General features: G+C 38.9%; 1 protein-coding gene across 1 annotated transcript in view; it reads left to right on the top strand.

Annotated features, from left to right (window-relative positions):
• Positions 1 to 416: 416 nt before the first annotated feature.
• Positions 417 to 19,569, top strand: part of TRPM5 (transient receptor potential cation channel subfamily M member 5) — a 40,490-nt gene continuing 21,337 nt past the window's right edge. The window contains exons 1-12 of the mRNA XM_054199878.1: positions 417 to 509; positions 632 to 787; positions 1,750 to 1,930; positions 3,386 to 3,552; positions 7,416 to 7,596; positions 10,054 to 10,118; positions 11,981 to 12,172; positions 13,473 to 13,575; positions 14,450 to 14,568; positions 15,188 to 15,538; positions 17,912 to 18,043; positions 19,246 to 19,369. Of these exons, the coding sequence (XP_054055853.1) occupies positions 671 to 787; positions 1,750 to 1,930; positions 3,386 to 3,552; positions 7,416 to 7,596; positions 10,054 to 10,118; positions 11,981 to 12,172; positions 13,473 to 13,575; positions 14,450 to 14,568; positions 15,188 to 15,538; positions 17,912 to 18,043; positions 19,246 to 19,369 (1,732 nt within the window). The 5' untranslated portion in view covers positions 417 to 509; positions 632 to 670. The remainder of the gene's footprint in view (positions 510 to 631; positions 788 to 1,749; positions 1,931 to 3,385; positions 3,553 to 7,415; positions 7,597 to 10,053; positions 10,119 to 11,980; positions 12,173 to 13,472; positions 13,576 to 14,449; positions 14,569 to 15,187; positions 15,539 to 17,911; positions 18,044 to 19,245; positions 19,370 to 19,569) is intronic.

Raw genomic sequence — 19,569 nt, forward strand, 5'->3', positions numbered from 1 at the left:
GCCTTTTTGAACTGTATGTTCTTGTTGAGTACAGCCTGGCCTTAAGTACTTTGGCTTATGAATAAATAGCCTTTTCCAACAGCAAACGGGGAGTAAACCTCTCCTAAAGTATCTTCAGACGAATACAATGTCATCACTTAGTTATTTAGTGTTCATGTTGGTTAATATAAGTCATAGTAGCATGATGTATAACAACATCAAGAAACTGTGACTCAGACACTCACAGACACAGCTCTGCTCTTGCTTGCAATAGTTTGTGGCTGAGGCTCCTCTTTCTCTTTTGTAGAATTAGGGTCACCTTTGGGCTCCAAGACACCCCACATGACTTTGCACAGATTGCGGGATCTTGCACTTCGCAACACAGCTCTCTGTCTGCTAAATGGGAGTCGAGGAATGAGAGTCTTACTCCTTCATGCCTTTTTACAACTTAAGTTACGTAGCTTTGATGTGGAATCTGCCTCCTCCTGTATATAACGTCCCTTATTTGGTACAAACACCTCCAATTTTAGGTGAACCTTATAAGCATAATCATAAAATATTTGACTAAAAACTCAGCTAGATGTAAATTAATGGATTTTGTGGCCTCTCCAGTTTAAACAGCTTCTCATTTTCCAGTTTTCTGTCATCTCAGTGAACACCTTGGTCTACTGGTGATCACCTTTCAAATTCAATGGAGGAAATGGAAACCAAGCTCTGCAGCCCTGACAAAGAAGCAGCTTTCAAAAGAGAACCACCATACTGCATAGGAGAAATAGACTTCACAGCTTCTGGGAAGAAACGTGGAAAGGTATAGCATTGCGGAGTTTTAACCCTTTAACACCATTGCTGTTGTTTGGCTGTTACTTCTTAGCATTAAAAGTAGAGACTGTAATAGTGAGGGTCAGTGTGCCACAGTGCAAAGCACAACATTGTACTCAAAGCAAGGACCATACCTTCCTGAGCATGAATGTGATTTAAAATAAGGCCTGTTAATATACAGAAATCAATCACTTGACTTGCACTGACATGCTACAAGTACAGTAGATCACTTTTGCCTTTAAAAAAAAATTAAAATCACATGCCCAGCATCCTTCCTTTTGCATAATTTCCCTGTTTTAACCTCTTTCTGCCAAAAATTAATCACTACGGATTTCAACATTTTAAACATACTTTTGAGCTGTTTCAAGGCTCTCCTTAAAGTTCTCTCTCTCTGTTCTGCGGAGAAAGATGTACAAGGACAGAAACACCTCCTCCCTTACATACATTAGTGCTAGAGCAGAAGGAATTTGTAGGATCAGAAACCTGCCTTAAGATTTTGTTTTAAAGTCTTAAGCAAAAAACCAAAATATACATAGAACAGGAAGAAGCAATAGATTCATGTAACGCATTCTTGAAAAACAGACATGAAATCAGGCAAATATTTCAGCTAGTGCAGAAACAAGAAACCCTTAAGAAATTTGTTGGCTTTGCTAGACTGCCATGAAACTGAAGGCAGTTCAAGAGGAATGGCAGCATTAAAGGAGAGAGCAATGTCAGTCTGCAACACAGAATTAACTCAGGGAACTGACCCAATCAGTGAGATGACAATTATATAGAAGCCTGATGAATTCATCCTGGTATTTAGTTCTAGGTCAGGTCTTGCTCAGATAAATTTTTCTGGAATAACCAAGTTGATGATAAATTTCCCTCTGTATTCACCATGAACAATGTCTCTACTGTATCTGACTGTCCCATTGTTATTCAGTGCTGGTTTTGTTTTGTTTGTTGAAGTTTATTAAGGTCCCAAGTACCATTCATCCTGGAATTATATTCGAAGTTATGCTCAACAAATGGAAGCTACCAGCTCCCAATTTGGTTGTCTCGTTAGTAGGGGAAGAAGAAAATTTCCAGATGAAGCCTTGGCTACGGGACACCTTAAAAAAAGGACTTATAAAGGCCGCTCAAAGCACAGGTTAGTACTTTAGGCTTTAGAGGAGATATTCATGTTTCTGCTGGATTCTCGCACCTAGCATCCAGTGATCTTTTAATGTCAATGGGCCTGCTCACATGATTACTTCTGGAAGTTCAAGGCTTTGCCGAATGCAACCTACAACCTCTATTTAAATAGCTTTGAAAATGAAAATTATTGTATTAGAAGTAGCAAAAATGAGTTATTTCAAAACAAATTACTCTAGGCAACCATTCCTCAAATGTAAAATTATCTGACGTTATTCCCTCAAAGTTGACACTGGAAAGCATGAGATGGAACCAAATACATTGTCACTCTTTGGTGCCATAGTAAAATAATTCTTAAGAGAGCATAGCACTATGACTTCAAGAAGAGTGAATTTAGGTCAAAAATAAGAATTCTTGTTTTCTCCATTCTCACATTTTAGCTACCAGTCAAAATAATATTACAATAGTTTTTATTTTTTGAGGATTGTTTTCTTCAAATCTAAGAGTTGAACAGACTTTGTTAGTAAAACAGCCTCTGATTTCACTCAAGTTTAAACAAAAAGACTTTGGTAATACATAACACAAAATGAGTCAGCTCACTTTCTCCCTGGCTGTTCACATGAATGATAAGAGTAGTGAAAAGCATTTAGAAGCAAAACCAAACAAATCAATATCTGGGAACATGCATGGAAGTGGCTTTCATTTAAGATTACTTTTTTTCCCCCCATAGCTTTATGAAAATACCTGCAAAACGAAGTGAAAATACCTGTAAGCATTTCACAGCAAGCTCTTGGTTTAGCTTCACTGGTCCAGACAAGATTGTAACAGTTTCGCTTTTTGTAATGAAAACAGCCTAGTACCAAAGCCCTTTTTGAAACTTGTGTACCAGACAGGTATTCTCTATCTCCAGCTGCCTTCTATACTTAAGACTGGACAGTATATGTTACCTATTTGGAAAAGGTTGGTTAGCTGTTTACCTGGGGTTCTACAAATTCTTTGTCACCATAACAATACTGCTGTAAATCCTACTCTCCTGAAGATTTCACTCTCTAACACAACCAAGAACAAGAGAAAGAACACCAGACTAAGTAGATTATGCCCAAGCTCTTCTGCTACCAGGTGATTACACGGGACTGTTTTTTTCCTCAGTTCAAGCCAACAACTTCATCTATGCTGTCTCTTTGCTCTTCCTCATGCAACAATCAGACCTGCCTGGTGTAGTGATGTTTCTGCTCGTATTTAGACAGTAAGTGACTCTAGACAGGACACAGCGTTCTTGATGGGTGTATGGACATCAGAGCAAAGACGGGCATATAATTTATTTTTGGTTTTCTTGTTAAATTCTTAAATACTTTATATGTATTTTATTTCTAAAAGTTACAGTCCATCAAGACCTGTCTTCAGTTTATCTATGCACAAACATGTTCAATTATAAAGAAATTATCTAACTATTTTTTAAAAATAATTTCAGGTGCCTGGATTTTTACCAGTGCTTTACGTGTAGGAATAACAAGACACTTAGTGCAAGCAGTCCGAGATCACGCACTGGCTAGTACTTCATCCAAAGTAAGAGTGATTACCATAGGAATAACTTCACTCAGAAAAACTCAGCACAGAGAAATTCTGGACAACACAAAGGTATTTTTTGCTTATTCTACTCGTGATACAGGATTGTTCAGAAGTAAGCTGCACCTTTACAGAATGTGGAAGTAGTAGGCAGAACAAAGTTGATCTAATATAAAAACGAAAGTGGAGTTTTAAGAGTGTTTTGGGGGAAAACAGAAATAAAGAGCAGAAAGAATTGTTAGACCCTAATGATTCTCTGCCCTGTGCACCCAGTATACTTGACAGCAATTCTACAAATATCCAGCAGGTGACAGCATTAGATATTAGCTCAGCGACCAGAGTAATGATGAACGTCAGGAAAAAAAAAAAAATCATGCCTCATAGGATACCTTTAATATTTTTTTCCCATGTCCACTTACTGCAGAAGTACTTAGTCCAAGCTATTTCAGAAACACTGTAAAAAGTATATTTTCTTGGAACACAAGCCATAAATATTTCAAAACCAAGTTTTCTTAATTTGTCATTGAATTGGTGTCCAATATGCAAAAACTTGCTGAACACAGCAGGCCAAAAATGCTAGCCATGCAGGATTATGTCTTGTTATTGGGAGTTCTAGGAACTTCACAATTCAGATCAAAGCAAGTTCTTGGGGAAAAAACCAAACCAAACCAAAACGAAAAAAAAAACCAAAATAAAAATCCTCACCCAACAAAACAGTTGCTGAAAATGTCAAGACAAGTTGATGCTGAATTGACCTGGAGGTGGAGAAAAAAAAATTATGACATGATCATCTTGTCACTGGATATTCAGCCTGTCCTAAGCAGACTATTGTAACACAGTAGGTGTGTAATGACAATGAATGACAGCTCTTCTGTGCCATTTTAGTTCCCTGCAGAAGCTAAGAAACAAACGACAAACCCAACCCTTTGAACTCGCACCTAGTTCTTCTCTCAGATAGGCTAGCAAGTACCAGCTAGCAATTTCTTGTCATTGGGCTTCCCCTTTTCCCATCCTTTTTGCCAAGGACAACTACCCGTGTGCTCTAACAGGTGGGACTCTTTAGGTGGAAGACTTCAAGCTATTTGTGTGGCTGAACTGGTCCAAAAGGACCTCAGAGGAAAGAATTCAGTTCATTGCGTTTGTGAATTTTGTTCAGGAAAGTTGCTTTGGCAAAGGCAAACTATTTCACATCTCTCCAGGGCTAAGTGATCAAAATGCATCTGGATCTTTCCCAACCAGCAGCTACAAAACAAGTGCACTGGCCTTTTTATTGCATTAGATTTTCCCTGTGTTAACTAAAGCCCAAATTCTTTGTCAAGGAATATTTCACATGGAGTGTTCCTGACCCTATGACTTCTGGCACTACTTCCACCGAAAGACATTCTGGATTTTAGTCAGTAACTTTAAGACAAAGGAACTATAGATGAGGATGTTGATCTAAACCTAGTTCTCTTTATACTTGGCACTAACACAAACAGCTTCTTGTATAAAATAGAGCTAACAATCCACACTAGCAAGGAGAAAAACAAGCCCTGAAATCAGTGTATCCCTCCCATCTTTTCTGTGTTAATGGTATGCTTTAAATATCACTTCCACATTTTCAGAAAATAGATAGGAAAATCCCTGAGGGACTTTTTGTTTTGGTTGTTGTGCCTCCAGGTTCTAATCAAAGGCCAAATCTTTGGCGAGGAGGCTTAATGTTACATGGCAGCAAAATATAGGCACGCCCTCTGTCAAAACAAAATTTGAAGGCAAAGTAATTGTGTCAAGAAGCTTTCCCCAACAAATAAAAGCCAGAGAGAAGGAGGTAAAAGAAATTTGTGGCACAGGCTGTTTGTAAAGTACATGCAAATTTACTGCTTTTTTTCCTGGAACAGTGTCTGATGTCCTGAACAGCTCTTCCCAGAGCTGTTGACAGGGAAAAAAGTCATAGGAACACACCTGATTATAGTCTTTCTTGCCTTGCTTTAAAGGAAATTTCTCCAGTTTGACTGTGTGCAGCTTCATTTCAGAAAGCCACTTAGGGGCATGCTATGCAGCTGCTCAACTCATCTACCCACAGCATGAAGGAGCTTGTCCGCTGGGTTATTGTCGTGGTTTAACCCTAATCGGCCACCAGGACCATGCAGCCATTCACTCACTCCCCTGACCCGGCCCTGCGGGATAGGGGAGGAGAATCAGGAAAAAGGGAAACCATGTGGGTTGAGATAAAGACAGTTTAATAAAACAGTAATGGAAGAGGAAATAATAGTAACAATAATGATAAAAGAATATACAAAATGAGTGATGCAATACAATTGCTCACCACCAGATGATCGATTGCCCGGCCCATCCCGAGCGGTGATCGTGGATTCCTGCCCCCCTTGGCCAACACCTTTATATATTGAGCATGATGCCTATGGTATGGAATATTCCTTTGGCCAGCTTGTCCTGTCTGTGCTCCCTCTCAGTTTTTATGGGAAACTGAAAGACTCCTTGATTTAATATAAACATTACTTAGCAACAACTAAACCAATGTGTGTTATCAGCAATATTCTCATACTAAATCCAAAACACAGCAGCTACTAGGAAGAAAATTAACCCTATCCCAGCTGAAACCAGGACAGTTACTTAATGTTTTTATGCATTAGTATTGTTGCTATGAGCTACTGGTGATATGTTCACTGCCTCTCCAACATCAGCCTTAGCCTTGTCTGTGGAGAAGAACCTGGATAACTCCTAGGTTGGACTTCCCCCAGGATTCAACTGGTCAACTCCTCTTCCTAGCAGACACTGCCGAAAACTGAGATTAAGAAAGGCTGTACATGAGATCTGGCTCCTAAAAACCAGAACATAAATCTCTCTGCCTTACTTTAATGACGACTAGGTTACTTGCACAGTTACACTGCTATGTCTAGAAAGGCTTTAACAGCTGTCTGTGTCCACAAAATTAGCGGAAGGAAAATGTAATACACAAGCACAATAGTCAAGCTGACAATTTGAGTTTTGTTCATCAACTCAAAGGCTGCAGGAGCTGGAAAAGAGGCCTGATAGAAGGAGATGCAGATTTTAAACAACTGCTTTAATCTAGCTTACTTGAAACAGGACAGTGATTATGAAAATGAAAAAGAAGGCATTTGTAGCCTGGCTTGCAGCTAGGAGTATCAAAGCGGATGTGCAGCGGTGGGAAAGAAAGATTTATTAAGGACGTAAGGGGAGCTTGAAAAAGTGTGTGTATGGAAGACCATAGGTAGTGCAATCCTTAGAACAAAAGACTGTAACAGGGGTTCTGTTTTACCCAGACAGTGATTTTATGCAAAAAATCATTAATAAATAATTTAAAGATATAACACCCCTCACCCAAAATAAAAGAAAATAAGATTGCACTTTCTAAAGTCTGCCTGTTACTCGCTTTTTAGAATGCAATTTCCAAATTGAGAATAACCATTAGATCTCATAAAACCCTGTCAATTAAATAAAGCCACATTTAAATTGATATGGACATAAAGCAGACTAACTTATCTACTGGGCTAAACATGGACAAAATGCTACTGTAATATTAGGTTTGTCCCTGTTTATATTGTCTGAGACTTTAGCCCTCCAAGACATTACAGCTCCATCCACAATTATCGGGTCTTATGGCCACTTTCCATTTGTCCAACAAACATTTCCAGAACCTCTGAATGAATGCCTGCATTCCAGAGGTGGTGACTGATGTTGCTATATTTTGTAGAGCCCAATAGGGAAACTTCAGAGACTATGTCTTTCAGTCCTGTCAAATCTGGCACCTTTCAGAAGCAACACGTTCTCCTCTACCCTTTTGAAAGAGTCTATTTGATTGTCTCAAAGGTGGTGTGCTATGTCATGGCAGAGACAACACAAAAATGGAGATGAAGCACGTAAAAACATGGACTGTGTTTTGTAGCGAATAGTACCATCTCTCCTCCTCTCTCTAGAATGAAAGTCTTGTACACTATGAATCAGATGATAATATCCAAGGCCCACTGTATTCCCTGGACCACAACCATTCCCATTTTATTTTGGTGGATCACATAACCCCAGATGAGCCAGATGGAACCACTAAGCTACGTCTCACCTTGGAAAAGCATATTTCAGAACAGCGTACTGGATATGGTGGTAAGTACACTCTATACAGGCATGCTAACTTGAATAATGCTGATATTACAATGATAGCTGCGGGGGCCTGGCTTCATCAAAGGCAAGTCCAATTCTCAATTTGTACAATCATCTACATAGGCAAGATCAAGTAAACACATTTGCCATTATGTCAGAGGCAGAACTAAGGTGACTTCTGAAGTTGAGAAAGCTGCTCTTTGAATGAAAAATCCTGACTTTTATCACATCTCCTTAAACATAGCTCAAAGCTGATCTTCAAAGCATAGCTCAAATTGCCTTGAAACACAAGAAATGGAAAATAAATCCAGCTTTAAGTGCCTTAACCAGTGGCTCTGAGAGATGGATATTCACTGTTGTGTTACTTTTATCCCCTCTCACATACAGGGTCTTGAATTGCTCCCACAGTAGAAGAAAAAACTTGTTCCAAAGCCCTCTGAAATATTTTGAGCCACGTTTCTTTAAGGATAAAATCTTATCCTGGGTAAACAGTGTAACATCTAATAGCCATCTAAATCTATGTGACCTTTGTTTATAATGAGACCTGAGTATTGGGCAGGCCTCCTGCTGCTATTTGTGGAAAGAATTCAGTTGTAGTGCTAATACAATTACTTCTACCTTCCCTTTGTTTCTGTAATACCTGTGGTGCTAGCCCAGCTGAAACAGGAGGGAGAGCTCACTTATTCGCACTTGTGTGTATCAATGGAATATTCAATTACATAGCCCATAGTATGGTTGCACAGATGTACCTGAGAGCATGAATGCACCTGAAGAATGCTTATCTGGCGACACACATAGGAAAGACCACAGGTGGACTGTAACGGTAGGCTGAGGTTACAGTGCTGAGAATTAGAAAGTAACCTCTTTTTGCTTGCAAACCAAACCTGATTGAACAAATCTCAGTGGAACAGTTTTCCATCAAAAAATGTAAATTCATGAAACAAATATTTTACTGAAACACACTGAATTCAGTGATATCTTCTATAAACAAGACCAATGCCGTTCATTTAAGCTCATTTATATTCAAGCTGAGAAAAGCTATGCGATTTTACTGAAGTAAAACACTTTAATAAGGTCATGCAGAATCTCCCTATTTTAAAAAATACCTAGAAGTCATTCAGGGGAAATTTTTGATATGCTGAATATTAAGGACTTCCCACCTTCCCAGCATAAAGTCAGAATTCCGCCTCCCAGTCCCCTGCCCCTCCTCCTGCTAAACTTTTTCTAACTCTGTGGTAAATGAAGAATATTTGAAGCCATAAACATATCTTGAGGAACCTGTAGTCACAGGGGTCACTCTTCAAACTAGAACATCACCTTATAGAGGTATGGCAATGCTATGTCATTTACTAAAACAAATGAAGTTACTTGCCAATTGTGTCCTAGCTCCAGCTCAGTTCCACCATATCTCTGTAGTGATCCCAGAACAGATCCAACACGTGGTAAGTGGTGATCTGTACACTGCTCTGGAAGATGTACAAAGGGAACCATCAAAAAATTGTTTGAACCAAATGCCTTTTATCTTCCAATGGAAAGAGGCATTCATCTCATGACGCTACTGTTTTGATTGAGCTCTTTTAGGCCAATCTATAGTCACCTTCAGATTAGAGTTCAGCATTTACAGTATAAACCATCTAGAAAAAAGTGTGTCCCTTTGGGACAATGGCTAAAGATAGGGTTGCCTACATCATTTCTTCCTCCGCTGCTGTGACAAGTTAAATATTTCATTAGCATTTTTTTAAATGTATAAGATTATGTTATTAATAATCACCACATTAGACTGTGCTGAATGAAATTTTAAACTGTTTAAGCACAGTAATAAAGAGTATATTGTTCCTATCAATTCATATCTGACTGATCTCACCTAGCTGTCTACATAGTTATCCTCTTCCTATTCTTAAACTCTCCTTTTATCAGGCTTTTCTCCTGGGTTCCACTACCTTCCGGCACATGCTGTGCACATGCATAACACCTGGGACAAACTGACAACTTTTCACTTCTAAATGTATCTTAATATAAATAATGGTAGCCGTGTCTCTGAAAACCTAACAATCTTGTCTCGCACCTTAATGCGGCTCCATTACTCCACTATCTGATCACCTTGCAGTAAATAAATAACTTTAAAAGTCAACAGTACTATGACATACAGAAGTGCCAATATCCATATTTTGCACTGAGGCGTACTGAGGTGAGAGCACACTGGACAGCTTGACAGGGATCACACAAGATGTCCAAGGCAAGGGTGCCTTTGTCCTGAATCTTAGACCCTATCTGCTAGGTCACAGTGTTACTCTCTTCTTTTGACACTTGCTTCTGCAATTGCCTGCCTTCTGCAGGCTCCCATTCTGGTAGGTACCAAATCAGCACATAATAGGAGAAGCATTTTCAAGGGGTTGGCAAAACCACATTAGTTTTCTGAAAGCTTCTGACTTTTTAAAAATTAAACCATCTATTTCACAGGAACAGGTAGCATTGAGATCCCTGTGCTTTGCTTACTGGTAAACGGAGGACCAGGCACACTTGAGGTAAGAAGCTGTTTGCAACTGTAGAAAAATAAATTAACTGGTGCTAAGTAATTAATGGGAAATTTGGCTGGATGACAAACATAAGTATTGGCACTTTACATAAAGTCAAAATTCATATCTATACACCATTAAGAACTGAATTCTGTTAATAGTAAATTTGCCAGTATTTGTTTGGGAGAAATATTTCCTTTTAAATAGGCACCATCTGATCATTAAAGCCTCCATTGCCAGCTCATACAGTGGGAAGAAGGAATCCAAAACCAAAACAAACCCACAGAAGCCAGCTCCAAATCTAGCAAAACAGAAATACTCTGCTATTACTCAAGATCACATACAAAAAAAAGATGAATCATTCAGTGCTGGAGAGCAAAAGTGAGACAACTGTCTCTGTCAGAGCTCAGAGGAAGTACAAGATCAGGACTGCTAGATATGCCATTTAAAACTACAGTGTCCTACTTCCACTGAGCAAAAATACGTTATAGGATAGACAACTGGGTAGCTGTCTGCTAACAGTCCCGTATCTTCTTCAGCAAAGGATCAGTTTTGATTTTCTCCTGAGTAGTTCTACAACTTGAAGAATTGGTTAACTAGGAAATAGTCTTTGATTTCTATTTTAGTTTTACTGGTATTTTATTTTGCTACTTTGTATGTCCACATGGCATTTTTTAAATAATACTCTTAGATGAAGAGGAATAGTTTACAGGACCTTTAGGGAGACATTTAACCATAATTTAAAGTTTCCAAGTGGTGAGACTGCAACACAAGCTAGCAACCTCTTTCAGAATAATGATTCATTTCTAGTGATATTTTCTAGTTTCAGTTTCCAGTTCCTGTATCTTGTCATATCTTTGTCAGCTGGACTAAAGCACACACTGCTATCAGAAATCTTCCTGTTTAAACTAGGATTATGCCACCTCTTGAGCTTTCCTTCTAGAAGCTAAATATGGCAGTGTTTTCTGTATCTCGGGTGTTGAAAAAAAAATCACATATCACAATGTATAAATCCTCTTTTCAAAGTTGTAGAGAACAAAGTGAATTGGAGAGCAAAGGTGACTGGCTGGAGCTGCCCTAAATTTGCATGTGCTGGGAATGGATAACTGGTTGTGCTTTTTTAGAATATCAATTTCTTAAATACAAATTGGATAATACACACCAAGGACTACAACAATTGTTAAAAAAAAAAAAAAAAGAAAAAAATAAACTAAAAAAACCAACCCTATGCAACAAGCAAATCAGTAGTTAGATTCTTAGAGTCTCATTAGCTTCTTGCATAAATCTAGAGTAAGAAGTAGACTGGCAGCAAATAGTCATTATTGCAATTAATGATGCCACGGCCTCTGCTTTCCTCTTTCAACAACCTGCCCGACTTATTCTAATTGCACAAGTAACAGAACTATCAGCCTTTAACTCTTGTACTTGCTATGCTGAAGTAGTTTTTTCTTGTGGCCCAATGTTGTATTCCCACAGGCAAATTCCTGATTTCCAGAATGTATTGCCAGGTTTAGCAGCCAGAAGAGCCAGAATTTCTGTATAGTGCTCCTCTTGCACTCGATTGTGCTGAAACACGAACTGCAGGGCGTTGGGGGGAAATCAGGGACAAAGGAGTTTTATGCATTGTTTGTCAAAATCAGGTTGCTTAGCTACTCAGCAGATGTGGCATGAAAAGAAGTATAGTCAGGAGCCTGAACATGGACAACTTGCTACAGAATCAGAAAAATCGTAATAGCTTAGAGGAGTCTGGACTGACTCCATAGTGAATCTGATTTAGGTACACATTTATTCCTAGTTTGCAAGAAATCCTTCTTTTGAATAACATTTTCTTCCCATATATGAATTTTAAAAATGTACTTTTTAAACTACAGAGAATTTGCAGCGGTTTGGAAAATTCTGCTCCCTGGCTTATCTTAGCAGGGTCTGGAGGTACAGCCGACGTCTTAGCTGCATTTGTGAATGACCCACAGCTTATCATGCCAGAAGCTGTTGAAAAGCAATTTAAGGAGAAATTCCCTGCAGAAAGGTTCTTGTGGAAGGACATTCTTCAATGGACAGCAACAGTGAGCTCATGTGTTTGATAATTACATGCATCACGTTCACAAGCTCTCTCCTACCATTTCTAGCTTCTGTAGTTCATTCAGTACAGGTTTGACAAGAAGCTGCCCAGAAGTTTTGGGTAATCCAGTGCTCTGACACAAGTGTCATAGAATACCTCTCTAACATTAAAATCAAGTGCTCAGTTGATCATACAAACTACTTTGTCCCAGTGATTCAGCTAAACACTTAGGGCTCTGTCTTTCCTCAATTATTTCTTTAAGTAACAGCCAGCACCCAGGAACCCCACAGTCCTTCTGGAGGACATGAAGAATTATTTATACTCCACAGCTGTGGATCTTGTGCATCTGTGACAGAAGAGACCTAATTCATGATCTACAGCTGTTAAATGGAAACCTAATTGTGGATAAGCATGAATAAATGAAAAAGAATGAAGGGTGCTTAGAAATTATCCTATCTATTGTCAGTTATGTGCATTCTTAAAAGAGAAAGACAAAATAGATTCACAGATTTTCCTCATACTTTGTCTTGAGGCACACTTGCTGGATTTAAACCGCTATGCATAAGTTTTAAAGACAGAAAGACCCACTTTGACGTTGTCTTTATATGAAGACGAAGAGCACCCTGCGCCTCTGAGATAAACCACGTCCACTCGACCTGACCCACTACTTACTCTTTGCAGCCCCTGCCATAATCCTTAGCTTTAAAACTTCCACATATTAATTCCATTAGGGAGAACTTTGACAGATCACTAACACAAAGGGATGGAAGGGCATCTAGAAGCAATATTGCCAGATGCTCACAAAGTCTCAGTGCAGCTGCACTGCGAGAAAGAAAACTCAATAAATAGAGAAGCAGAAGGAAAGGGAAGAATACTGTATATACCAATATTTGATGACTTTTACTCAAGGAAGATTTAAAGACTATGCTTTTAAGTAAACAACTCCGAGAGCAAAACTTAAATGTCAAAGCAGGAAAAGGTAAAACAAAACCAGTGGTATACTGTCCACAGCATGACTATGAGTCAAATAAGAATGTGAGTTAAGGAAGGATCTTTTAATTAAGGCACTGCTCTGGTTCTTGGGATAGACAAGTTCCATCCCTCCCATGGAAAAAGCAGTAACCCCCTCCTTGCCTTATTTATATATGTAAAACTAATAATGTTTGTCTTGCCAAACCTCAGCTTTACAATTAGAATGTAAATTTTGGGGAAATACTGTATGGGTGATCTCCACTGGGCTCTTACGCATCAATATATGGCAGTAGGACAATGCATAAAATGATTTTTGTTTCAACTCCCAATAGATTCAGAACATTGTTTCACACCAACATCTTCTAACTCTGCACAACTTTGAGCAAGATGGTTCAGAAGAACTAGACACAGTCATTTTAAAAGCTTTAGTAAAAGGTAAGACCAATAAACACAGCAGTGTCATACTTGTCTTATTTGACTTCTTCTATGCCATAAATGTATTTCATTCTTGTCCAGAGCAAGGTCAGTTGACTGTTGGATCAGATTTCATTTCTGATGCAGAGTTCTGTTTTCTTATTGACAAGTCAACTGTGGCAGTTACCATAGCTCTTGTAACCTTGCTTTAAACTAATGTTTGCTTTTTAATCTCATGCTATTGTATAGCACTATTTTAATCACTCCTTTATTTCACGACTTGCTTTTCTTAGTAGTAGAAGAACTGAAATATACTGGAGCAGTTATTCCAATTACAAGCCTTTTAAAAGTAAATAAAAAAATAAATGAAAAAAAACAGGTCTACTTGCATTTTTTGGGGTTTTGAACTGCCTTAGTTCCTGAAACAATCCATTTCTCCTATAAGAAATCTTCAGTGTATCTTCTGAAATAAGACATTATTGCTCTGCCACCCATTTCAGTTTATGTTAGCTTTTTGTGTTAGCCCAAATTTATCATGGGGAAAAAAAAATAAAAACTAATGTGTTAATTGAAACAAGACAAAAACAATAGCCCCGCCTTTTTGCAGGCCAGGGTACCCCTTAAAATCCTACAGACATTTAAACTTAACATTTTAATAGATAATGCAGTTAGCAAAAATTAATATTTTTTAATATTAATATTTCCTAAGTTCAGAAAAAAAAATGTTGTGAAGGTTTCCTGGTTAAGCAACCCACAGATCTGTGATAGCTGAAGGAGAGATTGTATTGCTAATCAAATTACTAATTTGATTACTAATCAAATTACTAATACTATATTAAATTAAACATAACAAGCGTAAAGAACTGAACTTATTTGCATTTCCTATTTTTACCAGCCTGTAAAAGTCACAGTCAGGATGCTCAGGAATATCTGGATGAACTGAAGCTGGCAGTGGCCTGGAATAGAGTGGACATAGCTAAAAGTGAAATTTTCAATGGTGACGTGGAATGGAAGGTACCAGGTTTTATTGCTTTAGAGGACTATTGGTGTATAATCCAATGGGTACAGGACACTGAAATATCTGATAGAAGGCTTCAGTTTTTAACACTCCACTAAGAGATTAGGCAGTGGTGGCATGCTTCCCCTTAGGCTGTTTGCCTTTCTGGTACCCTATATGTTAATGGCTAAAGATAGAGGAATAATTCAGTGGTCATGGTCTTTTTCTTAAGCACTTTGGATGCAAGAATATTTCCCCCCTCTTCTGTACAGACCTTTAAAGCAAAAAAACCAAACCTGAGCTTACAAAGCAAAAGAATCATGTAGATGTTACTGTTAGAAGATGGTAGGAAGAATGTTTCCAACTGCTGCATAAATACTCAGTGTGGTGGGTACCTAACATCACCCCAACTCCTACAGCATGCTATTTGTGTTGATGTTTTAACATTAATGCTTACATAGACATTTTGTAACAGATAAATTAAGAGAGTTCTACCTGCCTTTCTCGTAGTACCCACTATTGTCCTGGTGGAAGACAAAATGTGCATGTATTCCTGTTAAATCTCATCTCCCTCCTCATCCATCCATTGTTACCCTCAAAAACTTCTTTTTTTTTTTTTCTTCTTCATCAATCTAGTCCTGTGACCTGGAAGAAGTGATGATGGATGCTCTGGTCAATGACAAGCCAGAATTTGTAAAATTATTTGTTGACAATGGGGCTAACATATCTGAATTCCTGACATATAGTCGTCTGCAGAGACTCTACTGTTCCATTTCTCAGAAGTGTCTCCTCTATGAACTTCTACTGAAGAAACATGAAGAAAGCAAGCGAACTTTGGCAGGGCTCACTGGTCAACAGCATAAGGAACAGAAGGAGATCAGCCCACTCTTCACTCTCGGTGAGGTCTCTAGAGTTCTCAAGGATTTTCTCCATGATGCATGCAAAGGTTTCTATCAAGACCTTAGACATGGAGGCAAGAAGAAATACGTGAGTTACAACTTTCCATCATAGCCCTGCTCCCTTCCAATTTAGAATTTGAAAAAATTTAAATAGGTCTAGCCTTTGAGGTTGGGGCATGGAAGGAAAGACGAGAGAAACAGTCACCTTAGTTTCTCATTCCTTTTTTCAGCTCGAATGGTTTTATCATCTTAAATTCAAAATTAGAAATTCCTTTATTTTCCTTTTTAAGATAGACAGGTTGTGATTCCTCTTTCTCCCCCTCTGCACATGGGGTTTTATGCAAGGTTTTACTGTACCTTGAACAAGTGCTAAAATATGGCCTCCGTTTAAGGATCTGCAGAGGCCCCTGTATCTATCTCTCTCTTCTAGCGCAACTTACACAGACCATTCCTCATTCTAGCACCTTGTTGATCTTATTAGCCTCACGTGTGTAAGAACAGATTCAATTAAAGATATATGGGGAATATGAAGAGATAGATTTATGTTTACTAAGGAGTAATTAGACGTAAAAATAGCAGTCTGCATTTCTCATACAGAACTTCAAGCAGAAGTACTTGAAAGGCAATATTTTCTAGGACAAAGACAAGCAGGTAGTGGCCTTTTTCAGTCCCTGGTCTGAAAATGGTAATCTTTGTATGTAAAACTATTCTCAGATTTATACTGTGTAGTAGTAGATTGGATACTCAATAACGTGCAGTACATGATATTTGCCTTTAGATCATTAGAGTCTTGTTATTGAATGACATAACACAGAGCAAGAAATAAGAACAAATTGTGTGAAGTGGCCCTTGGCAAGCACCCTGGCCAACATGACAAGGATAACATACGATGGGTACCACTCTGGAATACCTATAGTGCACTGTCCACAATTGCGCAATAGATATATAATCATTTTTGCATTTTGACAGTGTATTTAACATTGAGACTCATAGGTGCCAAAGTTCTTGCAAGAGTATTGGAAATAAATTTGGATGTATTATTTCAAAACAGAGAGGTACAGAGACATTTCATTAAGACCAGAGTTTTACACAAACTAAACAATTAAACCTTTTGATATTTGCCAAGTACTAGTTTCATCTTAAAACGGTTTAAACTAAAAAATAAATTAAAAAAAATTCTCATTCAAGAGCTTCAATCACCTTTGCTTTGATAAAGGCTAGCTAAATTAATTAGTGTTATGAAAAGCTAAGTTTTAATCTAGTCAGGATTTCTTTGTTCACAAGGACAGACAATTTGGGGCAATACCTTTGAAGTCAGTAAGCAAACTCCAAACTTACAAATTCTACAGAAATAAAAATTTGCCCCTGAAATCTCACTTACCTTTGTGGGATTTGGCAGTGAGCTAAAGCCTAGTGCTGTAAATAAGGCCCAATTCAGATATCAGATCACACTGTCTACCAGCTTTTTTCCTTTAAAAGCTTTTTCCCGTGGCTGCCACCAGGGGCTCAATCCCATTATCATGGGCAACAGAAAGAGCATCACTGTACGGGCATACCAGTGTCACTGCTGCTAAATTGTATGTCTTATTTCAAGTTAGGAACTAGTGGTTACAAAGACCAATGAGACTTTTGGGATATCTTTGTCTCCGGCAAAGTTTTCAGTGCAATTCAGTTGAAGAAAAAAACCAAACACCAACACTCCCCCAAAAAGTCATTATAGTAACTTTGAACAGAATCCCATTGTTTAAGTGATTAAAAAATATATCCTCACCAAAAAACTTGTTTTATTAAAAAAAAAAAAAATCCACTCTGGCTGCTTCTAATTAACACAGATATAAAGGCAGTTTTTAAATATACGTAAAACTCAGAACTTGACCTAAGTTGCCATCCTTCCTCTGGAGAGTTTTTTGTCAAATGCCAGAGGAATAAGCGGTGTTCTACTTAAAATACTCCCTGCCTGAGAGAGAGGTTTCTCAAACGAAAGACTAAAAAGAGGGTATTGACGTACTCTATTCTTGTCCTGTACGGGGCCTTGGCGAGATTTATTTCTGTTGAAATAAAATGCCTTTTGTTCCCTTTTATCTGAAACCATGTCCTCTGTGGCAGTTGAGCAGAATCCAATATAACTGAAGGCAAGCTCAGATTAGTTAATCACAGGTTTGTCTTGTATGATATTACACACCAGCGGTGAAACCCTGGCCTTAATAAAGTCAATGAGAGCTTTACCATCAACTTCAATGGAGTCACGGTTTCATCCAGAATGTTCTCACACATATTGAGTTATATCTGGGACACAAGGGTCCTTTGACTCAGTACAGAATGAACTAATTACCTCTCATTCCTACAGAAAAGAAAAAGAAAAATAAAAAGAATATGAAGTAGCCAGGAACAGCTTAGATCATGTCATTTGCATGGAATGAGACTGCAAAGCAGGTTTTAATTTCTACAAACCATATTTCAGGATAAAATGAATACAAAGCAAGTACCTGGACCCTTGGATATGAACCAGAAAAGTGAAAATCCTTGGAGAGATTTGTTTGTATGGGCAGTACTTCAAAACCGGCACAAGATGGCAAACTATTTCTGGGCTATGGTAAGCTTTGAGCTGTAGCTGCTTCAGGTGAAACATTGGCATATTTCAAGTACACAAAATGGTTTTTTTGCTCAGCCTTGCAGCTCAGATGACAGATAGGTTTGTTTCTAAAATACGAGATGTGGCATTTATTGGGCCTTTCGTCTCTCTGTGGCTCATGCCAGCAGGGGACAGAGGGCCCCACAACAGGAGGAGGGCAGAGCAAGCAGCAGGTGTAAATAAATCAGTGCTGCCTGAAACACTGCTGATTAAGTTCAGCTGCAGAATTGGCCCTCCTTTTCCTTGCTGCTGATGACTCACCAGTCTCAGTCTCACATTTTGTTCCTTCTACAATAGGTCAATTGTTTGGTTTCTCACAAGATGGAGAGGGAAGACATTGCAATCAAGCATCCTCAGCTTACATGCTGTATGCAAGGGGAACGACAGCATCGCAATCTCAAAGGCTGAGCTTCAAGCCGGCATAATTGGCTCCTCTTTTACGATCCTGCACAACCGAGGCCCTGTCTCGTGCATCTGGAGCACTATGCCATGTCTTCCCTCCCCCCACAGAGCCAGACACAGCTACCAGGCTCCATCCCTGAGCTTCCAGACAGCTGCATCTGGCACGGGAGGGGAGTTATGGGGAGGGACAAATTGCAGCACAGCTCTTCAGCCAGTGAGTGCGTGTGCATGCAGACACATCTGCACCTTGCAGCGCCTTGTGTTTGTGGAGCCCTGCTACCAGAAGGCACGTTTCTCTAGTGTGTGCCGCTGCTGTGCCTCTGCCAGCTGTGCTCCCTCCTTTCCCGTATATCCTTATGCAGGGTCTCAGCACAGCCATGTTCAAGGTGTCTTGGCACTGTGACACTGTTTTGCTCTATTTCCGTAATACGTTCTTCTCCTTTCAGTCTTTGACTGCTACCCCAAATCAGGTCTCTCTAAGGTTAATCAAACACAAAAGTCTCCAGCCTTATAAGGCACAAGAACTACCAATATGTGGTTTTCAATTCTCAAATATCATCAAAACTGTCATTTCAATTGACATTTCGATTGACATTTTGGACTTTTAAGTCTGTATTTGAGGGAAGATTCTTCGCAGGGTAGACATGCGTGAAATTTTTTCAGTTTTTCTTTTTTGTTAGATGTGTTCCTTAGTGAAGTCTCCCCAGTTCAGAAATGCCCTCCAGTGTATGCTAACAGCAGCACCCCTTTCAATTCTACAGGGTCAGGAGGGTGTAGCTTCAGCTCTGGCAGCCTGCAAGATCCTTAAAGAGATGTCCCGCTTGGAGACGGAAACCGAAGTAGCACGTATAATGAAAGAGGCCAAGTATGAGCAGCTCGCTGTTGGTAAGTAAGGGCACCTTTTTAACAGCATCAAAAATTTAAGGAGTAAGTGCCATTGGAAGGCAAGCCAGTGAAAAAAATACTGTTTCAGTTGTGAAAGGTCAACTGTCATGAATAATTTAACAGCCTTGCGGCACAGGCAGTCCCAAACATTCAAATACCACAGAAGGTGGTATTTTGGAAAAAATCAGTGTTCCAAGACT

Source organism: Rissa tridactyla, chromosome 4 (genome assembly GCF_028500815.1).
Source record: "Rissa tridactyla isolate bRisTri1 chromosome 4, bRisTri1.patW.cur.20221130, whole genome shotgun sequence".
Classification (NCBI taxonomy): Eukaryota; Metazoa; Chordata; class Aves; order Charadriiformes; family Laridae; genus Rissa; species Rissa tridactyla.